The following is a 22805-nucleotide window of genomic DNA, read 5'->3' as shown; positions in this document are numbered from 1 at the left end:
TGCAGTTTGTGCATCACTTTCTTTCCTGTGTTTACGGGCTACGGTTGCTGCTTCCCTCAGGTTGCAAGGTCATGTGAGTGTGCCTTCCATGAGACCACAGGGATTGCTGCATTTTTTTCTAATTCCTTTTCGCTTCCCCTACACTCTTTTGTGTTTCTCACGGTGTTACACCCTCTGTAATAAATGTGTATCGGTGTTGGGTACCACGATATCATATTTCCTTGAAAATCTCCTACAAAGACCCAACAGACATGACACATCTATGTATTCAACCACACAGAGGGCATCCAAAGGAAGTGAAAAATGTAGCCTGTTTCTTTCTTTCAGGTTGCCTACAATGGACTTGTAGAGGTAAGATTTCATAGATAAACTAATAACAACATACATTAGTATGATACATCCTTAGCATTCTCCAATGCACAATTTGAATGAGTTCTCATGAATCATGATTGAAGATATAAAATTACAACCAGCCAAATTGTCCAGGCATACATTTATAGATTATCTTATACATTGTCAACTCAGGGTATTTAAAAATTTAAAAATTGGTCACCAATAAATTTATAAAGATAGGACATATCACCAATGTCCATATTTCTGTCTTCTCTTGAAAAATTCCTCGTGCAACCTGTGATGTCCACCTGAAAACTGGATTTTGCTTCCCTTTGTCAGGTTCCATGCAATAATGTTGGAGAAATTATAAAATTGCATTTCTTTGTAAGAAGTGGCGCTAAAAAGACAGTCAACTAGCTTTATAAGTAACTTAAGTCCTATATTTATACACATCATTAAGAGACTGAAGGAGCACTTAACTTTTTCTACAACACTTTATTGCATTCCATGAAGGATACTATTACGTTGTCATAATTTTTGCAATTTGGAGATTTGCTAAGGTTTTAGAATGTATCTCTGGTGAATTTCAGGGGTCTACTGCATATAATAAGCCACTAACTGTATGGTAGAGATCAAAATGCTAACCTTAAGGAATCAGGGAAGGGATTCCTGTGGGTTAGAATGATTAGGAAGACTTGCACCATTCACTACTGGAGCTAATGGACACACAGGCAAACTAATTTAAAGAGATAGATTAGTTTTTCAAGATCACAGCAACATCTCTCAGTTACCTAGAATTGAGATGTTTTATAAATTTCCCTATCTAGAAAACGTTGGGGAAACATCAAAAGGACACTACAGTATTGAAAATACATCTCACAATATCCATGTACTGAAATGTACCTATTTTATTCCTAAGAAAATCTCATTCAGAGACTCTTTACTCTCACCTTACTTAAAAGTCCGCTAAGATTGGGTACTGGTATCTTCATTCAAAGTTGTGTAGAAATGACTAGTTTAAGGAGAAACCGTAGAAGAAGGCCTACTGATAGCAGCAAGAAGTTACACCAACAGAATGACAGCAATGAAGGACAGAATAAATATTCTAAAAATCAGAACCAAGAATTCCAAAGGCCTCACTACCCAGAGCCATCTAGTGACAGAATCTTGAAAACACTTTGGCCAAACCTGGACCAGTATAATGATGGTTTAACATTCACTCTGACTTATCAAAAAAAAGGCTAACTTGTGTTGAGGATTGTTGTTCAGGACGTCAGAGAACTATGTTACACATTTCCAAAAAGATTTTCATTTAAATGACTAAAATAAATACATATTTACTCAAAGGGAATGAGTCTCAGTTATCTGGAATATTCTTATCCTGGAAGACTTAATTCCCCCATAATGCTGGAGAGGTGTGACTGTATTATATCTCGTAAAGTTATGTGTATATGTTCAATTTGTAAAAACATAAGGAAACAATCAATGTTCAGGGAGATAACCATTCTTTTTAATTATAATCCATTTGAGTCAAACTGTAAATATTGCCATACTTGAACACAAAATGAAATAAACATGCTCAAGGATATTTACTGACCCACACTAACTCTGTAAGTCAATTTGATTTCAAAATGAATTGCCTCCAAAGCACTCTCAACCCCCTTCCTCTCACATGTAACAGAGGCAAGGCTGGACATTACAAGACAGAAAACAGAACAACCAAAATATAATGCTCATTAACCACAAGCATATGGAACACTCAAGCATGTTTTAATCAGTGTGGTACAACTGAAACACAGTACTGAGGTACATCACTTCCAGTAAATGGACACTAAACATTTTCCATTAAAAAAGTATCAAGTAGGCCGGGCGCGGTGGCTCAAGCCTGTAATCCCAGCACTTTGGGAGGCCGAGACGGGCGGATCACGAGGTCAGGAGATCGAGACCATCCTGGCTAACACGGTGAAACCCCGTCTCTACTAAAAAAGTGCAAAAAAAACTAGCCGGGCGATGTGGCGGGCGCCTGTGGTCCCAGTTACTCGGGAGGCTGAGGCAGGAGAATGGCGTGGACCCGGGAGGCGGAGCTTGCAGTGAGCTGAGATCGCGCCACTGCACTCCAGCCTAGGCGACAGAGCGAGACTCCATCTCAAAAAAAAAAAAAAAAGTATCAAGTAGCAGTCTCAAAATCAGGCCCTTCTTTTTTTTTTTTTTTTTTTCTTTTATTTATTTATTTATTTTTTTTTTTTTTTTTATTTTTTATTATACTTTAAGTTCTAGGGTACATGTGCATAACGTTTATATCATGTATAACTCCCCAATGCAATCCCTCCCTCCTCCCCCCTCCCCATGATAGGCCCCAGTGTGTGATGTTCCCCTTCCCGAGTCCAAGTGATCTCATTGTTCAGTTCCCAGCTATGAGTGAGAACATGCGGTGTTTGGTTTTCTCTTCTTGTGATAGTTTGCTAAGAATGATGGTTTCCAGCTGCATCCATGTCCCTACAAAGGATGCAAACTCATCCTTTTTTATGGCTGCATAGTATTCCATGGTGTATATGTGCCACATTTTCTTAATCCAGTCTGTCACAGATGGACATTTGGGTTGATTCCAAGCAGGCCCTTCTAAATTACTCTTCTGTTCAATAACCCTGCCATCTATAAGGGTATGCATTATGTGGTGTTTGATACCCCAACTGGAAGTAATACAGAGCTACTCTGCAGTCAGTTCTTCTCATGTCACTTTGATAGAGAGGGTGCTTTCTCCTCCAACTCAAATGGAAAAAGGGTTTGGCCTTTAGTGAGTGTCTTCTCTCAGGTGTTTGTGGTTAGGTCAGGCAGGACCATCTGCACCAGAAGTGGGATAGATAGCAAGGGAAAAACACTGCTCTGGAGGCTGGAGGCAGTGTGGAAAAAAAGAGGAAATGAACATCTTGTTCACATATATGAGTCCACACTTAGGTCCAATGTCTGCAGGAAAATTAAGGTTTTCGGAAAGCATCTGGAGAGCAAAGTTAAACACAATAAGGAAATCGGCTGGGCATGGTAGCTCATGCTTGTAATCCCAGCACTTTGGGAGGCTGAGGTGGGTGGATCACGAGGTCAGGAGTTCAAGACCAGCCTGGCCAAGATGGTGAAACCCCATCTCTACTAAAAACACAAAAATTAGCCGGGTGTGGTGGTGCATGCCTGTAATCCCAGCTACTTGGGAAGCTGAGGCAGAAGAATTGCTTGAACCTGGGAGGTGGAGGTTGCAGTGAGCCAAGACTGCGCCACTGCACTCCAGCCTGGGCAACAGAGAAAGACTCCATCTAAATAAATAAATAAATAAGATTTCTGAAGTGGAAAACTGAAGCATCTTTTTTCACTATCAACTCTGACTCTCAAACTAAGAATTAGCATCATTACCATCATTTTCATCATCATCATTATTATATCACTTATTTTTTCAGTATTTTGTATAAATGAAGCCCTATGCCAAGCATTTTACATACACACATGCTCTTACTTAATCCTATGAGGTAGCTATGACTTTCCTATTTTTATTGTTAAGGAAACAAAAAAGTAGCTAAAGAGACTTGCTTAAGTGGTACTAAGTGGTAAAACTGGGATTTGAATCCAGACATCTGACTCCAAAACCCACTCACTAATCAACATTCTTACACCCATCGAAGTAACCGTATCATCCCTACAACCTCTTCCGTGGTGTCAGGCTCAAGGAAACCCTCTAAGTCCTGGTTGGAGGAAGTGGCCCAGTCCAAAAAGCGTTTCAGTTTAGAAGTAGAAAGGCTCCAACTCTCTGAGACTTGCGTGGCCAAGCTCAGATTCCTGTCTTTGCTGCCCTCTGGCCCCCTATACCTCCCAATCAAAATGTCTAGTGTCTCATTATACCCTAAGTTTGCTTTCACTGCCATGCCCAAGTAGTGTGACTACAACCCATCCATGTAATTATACTTTAGAGAGGGAAAGAATGATTGAACTCTAGGGAAAGGATTTTCCTCATTGTAGTTGTCTTTAAACATACAAAAGATCAACTGCCTAGTCCAAGAGCTGCCAGGTCTTAAATAAGTCCTAGGTAGGTTAAAATGCCAATTAGTTGTTTCTTCTCACCCACCTGCCAATCATCATTTTTATTTTCCCATAAAGTTGGTTGGTTTCTTGCAATTAAAATCATTCAGCATCACCTTCCCTTGAGTTCTCGTTCCCAAATCTTTAAAATTTCCATCTTCTTAATTAGTTGGCCCATGGAGATGAAGCCAAATTCTTTGGCTGGCCAGGAGGAAAAAGTGCCATAAGGAAAGAGGTGACAAAACAGTTGATCTCCCCTTTTGCATCCCATCTGTTCCATCCCCAGTCACTACTTTTGCTTAGGGAAAGAGGAAGACCTAATACATTTTCCTTTTCAGTTGAACTGTGGGAATCAGCTTCTCCTTTCTTTCATCTCTCTCTTTAGGTACATAACCTGCTTATTTCTTTTGCCTGGTTGATAGTTTCCTCTGGGAACTGTGAAAGTTATCAAAATCAAAATGGAGTCACTAATGTGAGAAGGAAAAAAAAAGCTGACAAATAGAGCTGGGGAAGGTCATGAAAAGAGAGTTCTCATGCTTTTATGCCTGATAACAAAAATTATCTCAAAAAGACTGCACAAACCACAATCTTGGCCAACAGCCATCACAACCTTACACACACAAAAAAATACTTCTGCAAGGACATCTGCTCATCAGCTACCCGTCCAACCTCAGACTGGTGTCACCCTTGTTATTGATCTTTGCAGCCAAAGATAATTATTTTAAAACAATTGTGTAACCCTCCTTATTTTTTTCCTTTAAAAACTTTTGTCTTCCTTTACCTTCCTGAATATGCATATCATTTGCTGTACCACACATATTCCCATGGCATTGCTCTATTCCCAAATAAATATCTTTTTCTATTAGAGAGCCTCTCCCTGTTATTTAGGTTGACAGAACTAAGCTGTTAGGTGATTTGCATACTTGGGTAGCCAACAACACTTAATCCCTATGTTTTTTTTCCCTCCCTCCCCATTTACTATTGGACCCTTTTATCACAGCTATCCTTCTCCTGAAATCATAAATAGCCATCAGCTTCTCATGGCCTTTACCAGAGTTGCCCACTCTCTGAAGACTCCTCCCTACTTGTGGGAACCAAACAGAACTAGCTACGTTTCCCACCTCCTCCAAACTTATCACCAAAACCTTCAAAGCCTGTTGTGTCCCAGCCCACACAGTTGGTTGGGAGAAAGGGAGGGAAGTCAGATCAGCTGGAGCCTAGCACAGAAGAGGGGCTGGTGTGGAAAACTGGGAACTGAGGGAACATCAAGGTCAGCCCCAGGCAGGGCTGGGCCCAGGCAGGGCTAAGCCTGGGAGCAGGAGCCAGAAGCCCCGGAGGGTTAAATTGAGAGCAAAAGTACATTGACCCAGAGTGAGGCGAGAGGTGGGAACCAGAGGAGGAGATGAGTCACACGGAGCAACAGAATGCCGGGGGCCTATCCAAAGGAAGAGCTCCATCCAAACAAGTCAGGACAGGAGACACACGAGTGTGAGGTGAACCCAAGGGCAGGAATCATGGAGTCCTAAAGGGAACAGGAGCTAAAGGGAAGCAGGGGTCATGTGCAAAGCAACAAGAAGACAGAAGGGGTGCGTGGTGTGCTCCCCAAGGGCTGAGTCTATCATCTACCACTGAGACAGCATTCCCACCGTCTTCCTCGTCTGCTCATCCTAGAAGCATGTGACAATCCACACGCTGTAAAGTCGCCATGAGTGGCTTCTGACAGTCTGTCATTCTTCTCTGATCTGGGGCATTGTTTTCCAATCAACAGTAAGGACAATTGAATCCAATTTTGCACTCTAAAGACTATTCCTTTGCTAGTTAGGGGTCAGACCTTGACTCGACTTCCAATTTTGCTAGGTACTATTGATTAACTTGATTGGTTTTGACCTACAAAATGGCAGTTTCACATGGTTCAACCTAATTTTACATGACCTTGGACAGGTTTCACCACTTCTCCAAGCCTCAGTTTTCTTTCCTTTAAAATGAAGAAAATAATATCTACCATTCATTGGTGATTAGATGAAGTCATATATTTTACAGTGCTTGGTATAATGTCTTATACCTGGTAAATGCTCAATAAGTATTAGGTATTATTATCCTGGATTTGCATGAATAATAGACATCTTAGAATTGAATATGACAGTAAAACACTCTGAATTCTCCCTTAGCAGGTAGCCTTTGACATACATAACACATTTGGTATTCTGTAGTACAAGGCCCATCATAGGTGTTTTATCTGCCTCTAAGTACAGTGGAGCATATGCTTAAAACCATGCATGGGCTTTGGAGTCTACCAGTCATTGGTTGAATGCTAGCTTCGCCACTGATTGACCTTCAGCAAATTACTCAACCTCTCTGAACCTCAGCCTGCTTATCTGTAAATTCAGGATACTAATAGTACCCACAGAGACATATTGCCTGTGAAGCGTTAGCATAGTGCATGGTAGATCATGAGTGCTTGATGAATGATTGTCCCTGCATGCTGGCCAGATCTCAGTTCCAACCTAGATCTGTCCACTCATTCCAGCTCCAGTATGAAGCCACACCAACCCTTACGTAGGAAGGAGAATGTTAAGCACATGCTCCTACCCTCCATTCTGGTGGTCCTGGATGTACCCTGCCATTGGCTCGTTTTGTTGGGTGGCCGATTGTTTCATTTCAGGTAAATCTGGAAGGCAGTTTGGTTGGTCTTAGAACAACTCTTACTTTGCTTGTGGTTTCTGAGTTTTAGTTTGATAAAGAATTCTTGGGAGAAGGAGACTTTCTCATTCAAAATAAAACAGCTTGTTCTTAATTTTTTTAAAAAAAAAAAGCTCATTAAGTTTCTGGGACATAAAATGGCTCTTCTGAAGGAGAATGTAAATTGGCTTCAGCAGAAGTGTCATACAGAAGCAGGGAGAGTACATTTCTTCTACATGCAGATGGTTTTCAGAACTTGGTGCAAAGAGCCAGCAAGGCACACGTTGGGTGCAGTTGAGGCTGAAATGTCTGGAGGCGTCTGGCTGAGCCTGGTCTGCCTGCTGCTTTTCCCAGTGGGGAGCTGAGCGATACCAACAGCACTGCAGCCAGATGGCATGTCATTACTGGGAAACATGTTATATCATCTCATAGAAAAATCTGCACTAACATGCCAACTTTCTTCGGCTCAAATCAAAGGCCCACTCCTCTTTCATCTTTCTGGCTCTGTATCTTCCAGGCCCCCAAGTTGCCATGTGTGGCTCATTCTTTGCATTGAGATCATCAGAGTTTATCAGCTCAGCTAGAGTAGAGTAAGTCACACTGCAAAAACAAACCACAGTGGTAACATGGAAGCTGCGAAAGTAGCTAAGTAAACACCATCAGAACATGGGCATACTGCAGGGAAGTAACAAGGGCCACAGGACAATTGCATTTTGGGCAAAGGGAATGAGATATTTGGACTCTATAACGTAAGGGGATAATTCTGTTGGAATTACTGGCTTAAGAAAAGGTATTGGGGGTCAATTAATGAATCCATCAAGATTCCGATATCCTTTTATCTTTTGATATGAAATAATCTATGGATTCAGAGTGGTCTTTGTGGAATCTGTGGGAACAAGTTCAAGCACGGGAAGAAAATTAGAGCTGGACCCAGTTAGTCTCCAATATACCTGCAGAGATTCAGGGGATTTTTCTGCCTTATACAATAACATATCACACTGGGTTCAACAAATTATAACTGAGAGTTTGCTGTGTCAGAAGACAGAACCGATAGGAATTCCTATGATACCCAAATAGAGACAGCCAGAAGCCTCCACTCCTGGGAAGTGACTCCTTTCTCTCCAAGTCTAGTCTAGGGAATATAATTAATTTTGGCCCAGGGAAATGGATTGAAACCAAATTGGTCTTGTTGTGTCTTATACTAACAGCCAGTGTCTCACCCCTCTTGATTACATGTACTACACTGGAACAATCAGATCATTTCTCCTAAAATTAGCATCTTGCCTGAGAGGTAGCTTTCATCAAAACAACAGCAAATGCCATTCTTTTTGTTCTTTGGGTTTTGTGGTGACTCTAGCAGAAGTTTCTGAATAGAAAAACAAAAACCATTATACTTCTGCATCACTCAAGTGATGACAACTTGAGGATCTCTTCATTTCTCCTTCCCTTTACCATCCCTTCTGGAGGGGTGGAAAATTCACCATCAGCAGTTCCCAGGGGAAGTCACGAAGTTCATGGTGCTCTGGTGAAAAGAGACAGATGGTGAAAGGCCAGAGAACGAACCAGCTAATGATGATCTAAGAACATGCAGCATCATTCTCCTATCTTTGACAATGATCAATTACAAAAACCCTCTTTCCTTTTCTACTGTGGGAAAGTGGCTTATACCTGTTCTCTTATCTACTTCTGGATGATATTGTGAGAATGAACAAAGGGTCTGAAATCTACTTTTAATTTCTTAGATAAAAGAACTTCTATAAATAAAAGTTTTATCAAGGGAATAGTGGGGATGGTAAATGCCTTTGCTCAAATGAAGTATCAGGAAGTCAGCTCCAAATAACAGCTATTGATATAATGATGGAAGGGTCCTGAGGGCTTGCTATGCATTCTCTAAGAGCTTTACATGTACCTCAAAATAGCCTTACGAGGTGGTGTCAGTCCGTCTGGGCTGCCATAATAAAGCACCATAACTGTGTGGCTTATAAACGACAGAAATTTGTTTTCTCACAGTTCTGGAGGCTGGAAATCTGAGATCAGGGTGCCACGCTGGTTGGGCTGTGATGAGGGCTTTCTTTCTGATTGCAGACTACCAACTTCTTGTTGTATCCTCACAGGCTATAGAGCACAGAGACAGAGCCTGCGTCTCCTCCTTTTTCATAAGGGCATTAATCCTAGTCTGAGGGTCCTACTCTCATAACCTTATTTAACTTAATTTCCTCCCAAAGGCCCTACCTCCAAATACCATCACACTGGGTCTAGGGGTTAGGGTTTCAACATATGAGGGGGCGAGGAGGACACAAACCTTCAGTCCATAACTGAGGAAGATAATATTATTATCCCCAACTAACAGATGAAAAATAGAGGCACAGAAAGGCTAGATTCTAACTTAAGGACTTACAGGTAGTAAGTAGTAGCACTGGGCCTCAAATCCAGGCAGTCAGGCTCTAGAACCTAGGCTCATAACCGCTACTTTTTGTTGCCTTCTATATTCACTTTAAGTCTGTTGAGGCCCCTGGCTCTATGGCATCCTATTTAAGCTATTTCTGTGAAGTAGAGAAAATGATGTGGACAAATTTTTCAGAGGCTAGGATTCTCTCTGGCAGATTCCAGTGGATGAACACCTATCTAATGAATTCTGGATGAGTTAAGCTTAAATCACTTTTGCCCCCTATGCTCTCCCTGCACCACTCCCATGCTTAGTGCATACCTTCAGACTGCTCCTCCTGGAGGAGTACTTTGGAGCTTCAATACAAACCCTGTTGAACATTTTGGAGGCAAAATGTCTACAGTGGCAGCACAAACCCTAACCCTGTTCATGAGCAGGGCCAGCAATGAAGCTCTGCCCCCTGGAATTATGCCAACCATTTCTAGATGCTAATTTGTAATGTGATGTTGCCCAGATGAGTCCATCAGCAAACTTGTCACTGGCAGTTGTTAGAATTATCCATCCCACTAAAGCCCTTTCTTGCTTTGCAGTCAGGGTTGGAGCCAAGGGTGGGATGGCTGTGCCCAGTGAGCTACACAAGGCTGGCAGCCAGTGCTCAGAGCCTCTGGCAATTAGCACAGTTCCTACAGTTCCTACAGTTCCTTAAACAATGCTGATGGACCCTTGTCTTTCATTAAGCTGCCGGAAAGTCAATCTCCTGATGGATCCCAGAGGAAAAATCAAAAAGGAAAGAGTTTATTTTCAGACAGTTTAATAGCAACCAACTTAAGTACCTAAAAAATGATAATTAAATATTTCTCCAAGGAGCAAATTAAGATAAATACCATAAGAGTTATTTCACATAGATCTGTTTAGAAAATGTCCAATTAGGATAATATATACCACATTTAAGGACTGAAAGGACTGTTTTGCTTCACTCTTTTTTGCCATTGTTGATATTTTAGGTTTCTAAGGGAATTATTTTTTTTACAAGTTCAAGAGTAACATACCCTCTCACGGGAAGTACTGGGATATGATTTGGCGGCACAGTATTTTATTCCACCCTCGACTTTGTGAGTCAATGCCTTCTTAACAAGAGTCCGAACTGAAGTGAATTTAAACCAATGAATGGAGCCTCATTAAGAGGACAAATCTCATTGTCAATCAAATGTTGTGCCTTTTGATATGACTTCTAGGGCAGACTTGTGCTTTTCTCTCCCTTTAACAAGACGAGCATCTACTTTTTCTGAAAGGGAACTAAGGGTTCCTTTGTCCTGTCGATGTTGACTGGGCTTCCAGAAGGCCCTTGTCAATCTGGCTTCCAGATAAATATCCCCTGGAATAATTTCATTCCAAAGAATTCAAAGGATTTGGAGTTGATCCTTTGAGTTAAAATCCTTTACAAGTCTCACTTCATTAATCTTCAGTGAGAGGGTGAACTTTACGATGGGACCATTTTATGGATGGGGAAAACTGAAGCACAAGGGTTTTATGGCAACTGAGAAGGGCCTGAGGATGGCTCTCAATGATGGCTTCTTCCCACTCACAGCTTTCTGGCTCTATCGTGCCTCACGGCAAAGCAGAGTCAGCCTGTTCCCAAAACAGATGATCGATTTCCAAAGGAGGTTGGTTGGTTTAGCTTTCTTGTCTGAGTTTTTCAAACCTCCCACATTTGGCAGGTCAAGGCAGGACCAATCTACTTCTAGACTCAATTTTTTGTTGGCTGCCTATAAGGCTAGTACGTCTCAAGCACATTGGGAAATTAAATAAAACAACCGTTAGTGTTTCTGACACATGAAATGCATACCAGGGTTTTTTCTACCAGGGTCTTTTTCCTGCTCATTATCAAGGCTAATATGAAAATATTGCTATAGTGAGCAGAAGAAAAGCAGTATCTGAATGACTTTTTGTCTCAATGCAGTGCAAATGCCTGCAGTTCAAATGCAGGAACTGCCTCATCTCCTTTGCTTTTGGCCAGGAAGAGCTCATTTATTACCCATCACTAGGAAGAGCATGGCAGAGCCCTCATTATCTTGGATCTATGCTTTCCAAATCAATCAGCTCCCCGTTACACTGCTGGGCTTTCTAATTTAAATGTCAGCTAAAGTTAGAATATGTTCTTTAAAAATGTCAGAGCCTCGTTAACTTTGGCTTTGTGTTGTCCTGTCTATCACAATTAGGTTGGCAATGTTAAGGAAATTATTTTTCTAAGAATGCTTGAACTAAGACTCCTCTTTGAATTTCAATGATACTTTTCCTAAAAATCTTGCTCTAGTTAAAAATCAAGATGTTCCATATTACCGGCATCTACAAACAGCCACTTTTTAGAATGTATAAGGATTTCTAAATACCTTCTCCCTTTTGAATTCACATTGTGAAAAATATTCTAAAAGCTGAAATTTGATCAGTATTTCTCAATGGGTTTTTGGGGTTTGGCAGCTGATCTTGCACAGGACTGTCCTACTCATCACAGGACCTTCAGCTTTCCCGTTTCTCCTGCTTACTTAATGCCAGTAATTCTTCCCAGTTATTGTGATATTGGAGTGCAGAACATGATACCTCAAAGTATGACACCTTGGTGTGTTGAGTACTTTAAACTGAAAGAGACTGGAAGGGCCTCAAAAACAAGATCTTCTGACCTTCCCACACCCTCCTGTCTCCTGTCCCTCTTTCTTCCCCAAGCAAGTCATAGGAACCAGAATTCCTCTTCCCCAAAGGTAAGTCATAGAAACTCAAGTCCCTCTCTCCCAAAGCAAGCCATAAAACCTAGAAAGGTCACCGTCTTCCTTTTCTCTTCTCCTTTGAAGACCCTTATTCTAGAGAGGTCCTGTTCCATACCTGGGAAGAGGAAATGCTACACGGAGAGGGGACTGGGATTAGTGTCCTTACAAAAGAAGCCTCAGAGAGCTGCCTTGCCTCTTCTACCATGTAAGGACTCAGCTAGAAGGAGCCATCTATGAACCAGAAAAGGAGCCCTCACCAGACACTGAATTTGCCAGAGCCTTTAGCTTGGGCTTCTCAGCCTCCAGAACTATGAACAATAAATTCTGTCCTCTATAAGCTACCCCATCTATGGTATTTCCTTATAACAGCCAAAAGACTAAGACAGTGGAATGGTAGATCGTGTCTACAGCATGGTAGCAACTGGGCAATTGGGTACTTTTGGCCTCATACTAACATATGGAAGGACAAAATGGAAGGAAAATGGTAGTTTGTTTAAGTAAACCAAAGTGACTTCAAACAGAGTGTGTGTGTATACAAACAAGTATGGATGAAGGCACACACACAGAAAATACATACTAACGTCTGCCAAATATAAAATACTTCTTGAAATTTGATGATTTAGAGGGAAAGTGGATTTTCTTCTTGAATTAACTCCCTGTGCTGGCTCTATTTTTATTGGTTTCAAGCTTTCCATTGTTGCTCTTTTACTAAAGCATTTAACAGATGTCCCTTCAAAGGCATCGAACCACTGCTGTTGTTTTTTCTCCCACCCCAATTTCCTTTTCAGTTCACAAAGTACCCTGAATATACTTTCTCCTGTGTCTATACATGGTGAGGAGAAAGAAAAGGCAAACAGAATAATATTTAATAAGTCACTTTTCTTATTAATACCCAGAGATGTAAAAATCAGTCACAGTTGATTCAAATGGCAAATGCTACTTTCTGTAGTCTCACTAAATGCTTTCTCCAATGAGATAAATGGACATAATCCTCAAATGACAAGAAACATGGAATATACAACAGATTTAACAGTCATGTTTAAGGGTGAGTGAACTTTAGGTCACAGTTGTAGAGGACAATGTGGAAATGAAGATGTTGACTTAAGTTTTCTCCCCAGATAGTGATAAATTCACATTTATCCAATTTGTTCCTGTTTCCCTGTCTCTATAGCTCTTAATAGCACAACCAAAAGACGTCTGATTTCTAAGATGGAAGAGTGCTGCCTGTAGCCTTCACCTAGTTTTTTTTTAAAAAAACAAACAAACAAACAAAAAACAGCTGCCCCATTTATAGACTGAAACCCTCACAGAACCCGGCTGTTTAATTAGTGGCATGTAGGGACTGGGAAAAAGTTATATCTGTGGATGTGCCTGACTCCTCAGAGGTTTAGGAGTTTGACCAGACACACGCTTTAGTTAAGAGTGTGCTCTTGCACACACCACCACACACACACACACTCACAAACACTTGACCTCCCAGGCCACGCAATTCCCCATTGCATCATTACTTTCTAACTCACCCTGCACGGTCTGTGGGTGGGAAGAGGCCATATTTGGGCCACCAGGACACTGTCCACCAAGAAACAAAGTACCTCTGTGAGGCTTTTTGATTCAGACAATCCCACCTCCACAGTTGCGAGACAAACAAAAAATGATCATGCTTCAAAAGCTACCAGTTCAAGCAAAACTGCTGCCAACCCAGCAGAAAAGCCTTTAGACATTTTTAAGCCATTAACTACTTCCTGCCAACCAGGAGGCTATATGGGGACACCACTCACTGGGGTCACTAAGCAGGATTCCAGTGGAACCTAATCTGCTGAATTCAGACCTAAACCTAATGTTAGTATTTTACTTAAGGGGAAATAGAAATACAGTGTTTTAAAGGGCAAAAGATTTCATTCAAACTGAAACAAATATTCTCCAAATTAAAGTCAAACCAGATTGATGTTTCATTGACTTTCCAATCTTAAAGGCATTCCCATGACAATTTCTCCTTGGCATTTGGGCAGCCAGTGTCTCTCTTGGCTATCAATTCACTGATGACAATACTACCAGGAGGTTGGACAACTAATAGAGCTCCAGTCTGCAAACTTGGTCTTCCTGCCAGCTAGCTTAAAAACCATTTGCACAGTCCAGTTTGATTTTTGAGTGTTCAGACAGATGGGTCGTTTGAACCCACTGATCCAAGAACATGTTTTTGTATATTCTTGTGCCTCTTATAAATCAGACCAAAAAAGAAAGAAAGGTTGGACTGCTTGACCATTTCAAGCAATTATTCTGTCTGGCATGGGTGGAGAAGAAAATAGAGTAGTGTCAGCAGAGTTATCAGCAGTTAGTTTTACTGAAGAAAATGTCACATGTCCAGTGCCAAGCACGTCTGACTGCTTTGTCTTGGATTGTCTCTATTTTTCTTTCTCTCTCACGTACACACATACCCTCTTTAATTACTAACAGAAAATAGTGCATTCTGCACACTTCACATCTGTTCAAGCCTTAATTAATCCAACTCTCATAGTCTCCATAGCAACGATGCTTAACAGGCTCAGATTCCACATTAGAAAACCTTCCTCTAAGTGAGTGACTCAAAATATGGCCATTACAAAAATATGTTTACATTAATTCTGTGTCAGATATAATGAGAACTTTGCATGGAGGGAGTTTGCATGGAAAGATCGAGTTGTATGATCACATTCAGCATCATGATAGTAAAAACAACTGCCCTAAACTAGGAACAGAAGTTAACATTAATTTTCTAAGCTATTGCAAAAAAAAAAAAAGAAAAGAAAAAAAGTCCCATTACTACCTTTATGTTACTAGCAATTACTGTGCTACAGAAAATTAATGACCACAGTTGCCTCGATGGAGCACAGAGTTACTGTTTGTAGGGTAGCGAGAAGAAATGCAAGTGTTTTAAAAAAAAAAAAAAAAAAAACCTCTTCAGGAGGTGTGTTTCCTGAGCTATGGCTCTACAGATGTTAATTAAAAGCCTATTGTCCTTTGCTGGCATGTGCCATACCCAAATAAGAGCTTGTCAGCAGCAGAGAGGTGGACCAAGGCTTTCCAAGGAGGCTGTGAAGCTGCCAAGGGAAATGTCAAGCCCATTTCTAAGAGCCTGTTTTAGCTCCGTGGCCGATGCAGATGCTGTCGTTCATGCTGGCTATGTTTGTGTTTATATTTGAAGCTGTTATGTTAGAGATTGTAAAAATAAGCACTGGCAACTATGCAGAAAACCTGCTCAGACATTATACAGGGTGTGGGGGGCTGGGACAAGTAGTGGTACAGAGAGCATGAAAAAATGAAGCCAGGAATTTACCCCCAAATGGCATTTCAGCCCATACCCGCTTCCATCATTAAATGTTTAACTTGGGTTGCTAACAAGAAGTAAACCATTCACCAGAGTTCTAGCTGCTTTCTCCCTCACTGTTTCCTTCTATGAATAGGCAAACATCCCAAAACCGGCTCAGGAGGGAAAGAAAAGAACATAGACACCCTCTTGAGTAAGTAGAAATACATGTTAGGAGACAAATCAGATCTCATTTATGAAATAAAATGGAGACACTCAATTGAGCTTCTGAGCAAGAAGAGAACATTTTCTTTTTTGTTGTTGTTGTTGTTGTTGTTGTTGTTGAGACGGAGTCTCGCTCTGTCGCCCGGGCTGGAGTGCAGTGGCCGGATCTCAGCTCACTGCAAGCTCCGCCTCCCGGGTTACGCCATTCTCTCGCCTCAGCCTCCCGAATAGCTGGGACTACAGGCGCCCGCCATCTCGCCCGCTAATTTTTTGTATTTTTTTTAGTAGAGACGGGGTTTCACCGTGTTAGCCAGGATGGTCTCGATCTCCTGACCTCGTGATCCGCCCGTCTCGGCCTCCCAAAGTGCTGGGATTACAGGCTTGAGCCACCGCGCCCGGCCGAGAACATTTTCAAACTTTCCCTAGGGACTGAAATTTTGTGCCCCAGGAGATAGTTTAACCCTGGATTGCCTGGAGACTAAGCCAAGTTAAATTTATTGCCAGACCTATGCATAAAAAAGGGGAAGTTGGAAATTGGGGCTCGTGCAAAAATAAGGAACAGTTCTCTAATGTAACTATAGAATCTAGTGAAATCAGCAGAGAAAATATAATCCTATGTTTGTACCAAGTTCATTATTTCTCCTTAGGCAATTGTTGAGACCCATAGCTGTGAGTAGTATCTAAAACCTTTGACTTTCTGCCTTTCAAAGAGTTTTATTAGTAGACAGAAAACTAGGATTCAATTAATGGCATGTTGAAGTTTCTCAGTCATGAAGCTTCTACAGAACCACTGAACCATGGTCCCTTGTTACTTCACCCAAAACAATGTTCAGTCATCAACTTGAGCTGACTGCTTTGAACTCACCAGCCAGAGGCAAAGAAATGTAATGGATCAGGGTTCTAGTTCTAGTTCTGTCAACTCTTTGATCTCTGATTTCCAAAGACTCTTGTTCATCCTCGCATCCAATAAGTAGTATGACGCTCTTACTCTGAGCCCAGCATCCTAACAGGCTTTGATCTTTGACATCTCTCAGCACAGGAAAATGAGCTGGACAAAACTGAAGTAGTGATGCCCCAGTTACTTCAATTCTTGAGCATGCCCAAGCCTGCCGCCTTTCTACCCCTATCCCCAGTACATAACAACTGCTCTCATTTTTAGAGTGCTGACTGTGTGCCATTTACTGCACTGGGCTTCTTCAAGTAGTTCACAACAGCCCTGCAAGACATGGCTATTATTATTATTATTTATTTGTTTATTTATTTTTTGAGACAAAGTCTTACTCTTGTCCCCCAGGCTGGAGTGCAGTGACACGATCTCGGCTCACTGCAACCTCTGCCTCTCAGGTTCAAGCAATTCACCTGCCTCAGCCTCTGCCTCGTGAGTAGCTGGGATTACAGGCGCCTGCCACCATGCCTGGCTAATTTTTGTAGTTTTAGTAGAGACAGGGTTTCGCCGTGTTGGCCAGGCTGGCCTCGAACTCCTGACTTCAGGTGATCTGGACATAGCTATTATTATTATCATCATTTCATAGGTAAGCAAACCTAGCTCAGAAGCAAGCTTGCAGGATTGTACAACTCCATAAGTTTCCACTCACGTTGGAATCTACAGGCATGTGTGCTCCAGAGCATGCGTAGTGCCCCCTGGTGTTGTGCAACCCTGTGGCCCTGGAAGAGATCTAGTAAGTAGGGCCCAAGTCTGTTTGGCTTTTCCGTATTTTTTACTGCCTCTCTCACACTGGTAGAGGGACATCTGTGCATGAGAGGCAGTCAGGAAAGAAAAGAGCAAACTCTGCATGTCAATCAAGATAATTCTGGAATCTTCCATGTGTTCCCCTCCTTTTTTTCTTTTCCATTCTCCACACAGCCTTAGGTGGTAGATTAAAACAGGGAGCTATGAGTAGCATCAGGGTTAGGTAAAAAATAAAGCAGAAGAGGTACATGAGCCTGTCTTTTTTTCTCCACTTACAATCTTGCCTTGTGGGTTATCATACAAGTCATCAATCCACCCCTTAGCAGTACACTTAGGCATCCTCCTGGTCCCCTTTGTTCCAATAAGCATCTTCAGGTGATCCCAGGACCCCTTTTACTCTTAGTTTCTTGTGACTTGGGATCAAATAGGAAGATATCCAATTCCCCATTTGACTAGAACCTACATTGCTCTATGGAAGAGGTGGATGAGGAAAGGTGAGGGGATGAGGGGGCATTTGATTACACTTTAAGAGCATAGCATCCCAGGAAGGAGTCTGCTATTGCTCCATAGCCTGGAACCTGATCAGTTACCAATGAGGTCAGGGGTGGACTTTCACATGCCCTCACTTCTTATATAGAGTACTTGAAAGAGGCAGAGACAGATGGACATTCTCATTGGACACCTTAATCTAGAGGGGAGGAACTCGTTCTAGGTATCTCCAAATGTATGCCACAGTGTCTCTCATGTCTTTTGTTTCAAACCTCCAGACTTTGGTTCAGGTTTCCCTCTATCTTATTCCATTTTCTGTTATGATAACTGAATATCTGAGACTGGGTAATTTATTTCAAAATGTTACAATCTTACAGTTCTAGAGGCTGGGAAGTCCAAGAGCATGGTGTTGGCATCTGGTGAAGGCCTTCTTTGCTTTGTCATAACATGGCAAAATGCATCATATGGCAAGAGGGCAAGAGCATGCATGTCAGCTCAGGTCTCTCTTCCTCTTCTTAGAAGGTAATGAAGTACCATCATGGAGGCCTCACTCTGATGACTTTATCTAATCCTAATTACCTCCCAAAGACCTCACCTCCAATCAATATAAAAATGTGGGGATTAAGTTTCCAACAAATGAAATTTGAAGACATATTCAAACCATAGCATTTTGCTTGCTTAGAATGTCTCCCTATTCCCACTCTCTATCCTTCCAGGCTCAAGCATCTTCTTTAAAACAACTCCCTCCATTTCACATATTACTAGCCTCCAGTGTGCTCTTCCTATGCGCTCCTATAGCAATTTGTACTTCTCTATATAATTATTGGCACCTCTCTACTTTAGGATCATCTATTCATGTGTTAGTCTTCTCCAATAGCTTGCATGCTTATTCATCTTTATTTTGTCCCGCACAGATTGCTTGGCCTTTAGCAGACCATCAATAAAAGTTTACTGAATACCTGAGTTAAGAGGAGATTTAGAAATGCAAATAAGTTGAAAGCTGACTTTCAACTTGCCTAACGTTCCCCAGTCTTATGTCTAGCAATCTCCGGATGTTTGAATTTTCTATTCACTTTTTCTCGCTATGCGGAAGCAATCTGCCTAAAGACTGGGACTAGACTGAGTCATTATTAACAGATTTTTAAAATAGTATAACACTGGCTAGCATATATTGAGTGATTACTATATCCCAAGCTCTATTCTAAGCATATTGCATATATTAATCATTTAATCCTTGCAACGATTCCATAAGGTAGTCATCCCTGTTTTATAAAGAAGGAAATGGAAACAGCACGAGGTGAAGTAACATGCCAAGGACACACAACGAGTTAGTGGCAGATGTGGATCCAAAATCCATACTTTCAATTTCTATGCTCTGCTGCCTCTCAATGAGAGAGATACAGATGGTTGGACATTAACAATCTCAGGTTGGTTCTCAATTTGAAAGTAACTCATGTATTCCTAGGTCACAGGAAGAAATACATATTCCTCTCCACTTCTTTGTCACCCCATGATGTAATTATACTCACATTCTTCACCTTACATAACTCACACACACACAGCAAGTCCTCTGCACCAAGGGTTGTTACCCTTTTCTGAATGAATAGGGGCCTCAACTGTGAGTGGGCTGGGAAGTGTTGCACGATTCCAGGAATGATGTAGTCCTGATGAAATACAGAGTAGCTTGGACTCTAAATGAAATGATGAATAAATTCATGCAGCCTGGAAGGGACAGAGCAAAAAATATTGCTTTTCTTTCTAGGACAAATCTCTAAAGGAATGAATGTTTCCTTTAAGCTCTTAACTAGGTGAGAAAAGTAGGTCCTTTTGGGGAAACTCATTTATGATCCTGAAAAATAGGGTGGTCATCTCTTAAGATTAGTAAATTTGTGCTAGAGTCACTCTGTGACTCTGTCTTGAGACCTTAGTCTGTTTGGGCTACTATAACAAAAGAGACCATAAACTCGGTGTATTACACACAATAGAAACTGATTTCTCACAGTTTGGAGGCCAGGAAGTCCAAGGTCAAGGAACCAGCAGATTCCATGTCTGGTGAGGGCCAACTTCCTGGTTCACAGAAGGTGTCCTCTTGCTGCATCCTCCACATTGTGAAGGGCTAAGAGAGCTCTCTAGTGCCGCTTTTATAGGGGCACTAATCCCATTCACAAGGGCCCCATCCTTATGATCTAGTCACCCCCTAAAGGCCCACCTCCTAATATCAATGCATTGGTGATTAGGTTTTCAACATAAATCTGGGGGGACACAAACATTCAGACATTCAGACCATAGCAGGATCTGAGCTCATTACATAGTGGGGACATGGAGAAGAGGAAGAACTTATCAAGAAAGCTTTGAAATGTAGTTATATGCCATTGAAAAGTCGTCATATTAAATAAGAGAATTGCCCAGAGGAACCTATGAATGTAGGTACTTAAAAAAATGCTCCAGCTTTCCCAGAGGAACTGCATGCAGACCTGTTTTGCAGGTCTTGAAAATCCAGAGCTCGCACATTTTTAAAGAAAGAACACCATGAGGATTTTGAACATCTTAACATATTTTCACTATTTCTATATATAATGTCATGAAGAAAGGAAAGATATTTATAGTTATTGGAGAAAGGATTTAGACTGAAATATCTATATGCTTTTCATTCAAGAGATACAGAATTCTGGACTAGACCTTATTGAAGAAAGGAAAGACAGATATTTCTAGATGTCTTCAGGAATGGGAGATACATGTTGTAATTGAGGAATTCAGCTTGGAGGTGAAGTGATTGAATAGAAATTTAATAAGTTATATCCATTCTGTGAAAAGATCACTGAATTTTTAATGTAATTGTGACAAAAATAGCCAGAAGCAGCAAAAGCCAGAAAAAGACAGCCCCCAAAAGGGGCATTTTAAAAAATTAGGATTGGACTTGCCTAAGTAAAAATATAATGTAGATACCCAATTTACAACTTTAAGTAGGGAGAAAAAACTATTGGAATCTGGGTGATTTTTTTTTTTTTTTTCTGTTCCTATCACATCTCACTCCTAGTAAGTGTTGCATTTTTGGATGACTCTAATAGTCTCCCTTTATTTTCACTTTTCATGAGGTGAGATTATATGTGTGTGTGAAATGAGTGTTTTACTATGGTCCTACACATAATGTTAAAATTACAAAGTAAAATAATGAGGTAAAAGATATTTATTGACACCAAAATACATACAAGTACTTCTGAACAAGATGAAAATATCTCCTGGTTTCTCACACAGACCCATACTACTCAGAAGGCAGGATATGCCAGTTTTCCTTTGTGGAAAAGTGTATCCAGGCAGCAAACTTCATGAGGAGTGGGCAGTTTTGTCCTTAAAAAACTGCAGAGAAGGGTTCTTTCCAGGGAGTGGTAGTTGGTGCTCCAGGTGCTAGGAGGGACAGGCCAGCTGATAGAACTGAGGGCTCTAACGAAGTTCACTATTTACATCAAAAGGACTTGCTGGGAGCCCTGGGCCTCTGGGCCTTGTTAAAAGATGATGCTGAACTATGTCTTGAAACCCCACCAGCATTAGGCTTAGGTACTAAGCAAGTCCGGACTGTATCCCTAGCTCAGTGACTGACCAATCACAACAGGTGCCCAGTTGAATAGTGACTGTAACAGATCACCACTTTTAATGTTCCCAGAAGAAATGAGCACATAAAAACTAGCTGAGAAAAGCCCTTTCCCACAACCTCCTCTGCCTGTGTGGGCACTGAGGCAACTGCCCTGGCTGTGAAAGTTCACCCCTTGTGAATACCACTCTTTAAATCCAAATTGCTTCATTGAGATCTTAAAAGGAATCTCGAAATCCAGTGATTGGATAGAAAATATGACATGGAATTTTACTCTAGAGTCAAAACAACTTTTAAAATATTTCTGCTTGTTCAAGTTAGCTTCTCCTCCAGAAATCTGAAATTAGATGTGATAAGTTAAAGATTATACAAACAGGGCTGCTTTCAATAATTTAATTAGACTCATGCCAAAAAAATGAGCTTGCAGGAAATATTAAATATTATTCTTAAAGCAATTTGGACACAGACAATCACACATACAAAAGGAATGGGAAAAAAAAAAGTTTCTCCCAAAAAGTGCCAGTGTTTTGTTTTGTTTGGAAAAATGACAACACAATTAGAGGTAAACAATATTTTCTTTGGCGCCATCTCCAGTTTCCCCATCTTGTCTGGTCATTGTCCTTGCCGGTAGATTTAGCTTTCCTTCTGTTATAAACGCCTGCAGTTGAGAGCGGTGTGAATTTGAGTCATGAGGGGTTGGGGACTCAGTGTGGGAGGTTTCCAAATCTGCAAGAAACAGACAGCACAGGTTACAGGAGTCTGCCTGAGATGTACAAGACAGATGTCTTGACGTTCGAGCTAAGATTAGGAAATGCAGTGCCCATATAGTCAGCCACAGAATGGCCAGGCCCAAGGAGAAAGGAACATAATAGGTGACAAAATCATTCATCAGTATCATTACGATGTGTTCGATTGTGTGCACAAATGTCTCCTGTGACTAAATATGGGTCACCGTTCATGGGCCTGTAAACCACTGCTATGGCTGAAAAAGGGATGCCCATTTATTTTTAAAATGGGTGAAGGTCATGGAAATTCAGTATATACTCCAGCTATGTGTAAATCAACTATATTTGCATCTGCAGAGCACCTTCCCGCATATCTGTAAGTCAAGAATTGACTTCAAGGCTCCAAGAACATATTTGGCACTTTACTGATGTTGGCAAGGGGTGGGGGTAAAAAGTGAAAGAATGAAGGAGACCCTCCAGCCTCACCATTATGCTGTTAATAACAAATCTGTTAATACTACACAAAGTACTCAGCAAGAGCAGCCAGGTTCCCAGGGAAAATCGAGCCAGTTTCAGCTCTGA

General features: G+C 41.2%; 1 protein-coding gene across 4 annotated transcripts in view; it reads right to left on the bottom strand.

The window, feature by feature from the left end:
* Nucleotides 1-21078: 21078 nt before the first annotated feature.
* Nucleotides 21079-22805, bottom strand: part of ARHGEF28 (Rho guanine nucleotide exchange factor 28) — a 333170-nt gene continuing 331443 nt past the window's right edge. For all 4 annotated transcript variants that reach the window (XM_033179864.1, XM_033179861.1, XM_033179862.1 and 1 more), the window contains one exon: nt 21079-22224. In XM_033179864.1, coding sequence (XP_033035755.1) covers nt 22055-22224 — 170 coding nt within the window. In that variant the 3' untranslated portion in view covers nt 21079-22054. The remainder of the gene's footprint in view (nt 22225-22805) is intronic.

The sequence above is a fragment of the Trachypithecus francoisi genome, unplaced genomic scaffold (genome assembly GCF_009764315.1).
Source record: "Trachypithecus francoisi isolate TF-2019V2 unplaced genomic scaffold, Tfra_2.0 Lachesis_group2, whole genome shotgun sequence".
Lineage (NCBI taxonomy): Eukaryota > Metazoa > Chordata > Mammalia > Primates > Cercopithecidae > Trachypithecus > Trachypithecus francoisi.
Note: the sequence above shows the minus strand (reverse complement) of the source record. Positions and strands in the feature narration are given on the sequence as shown.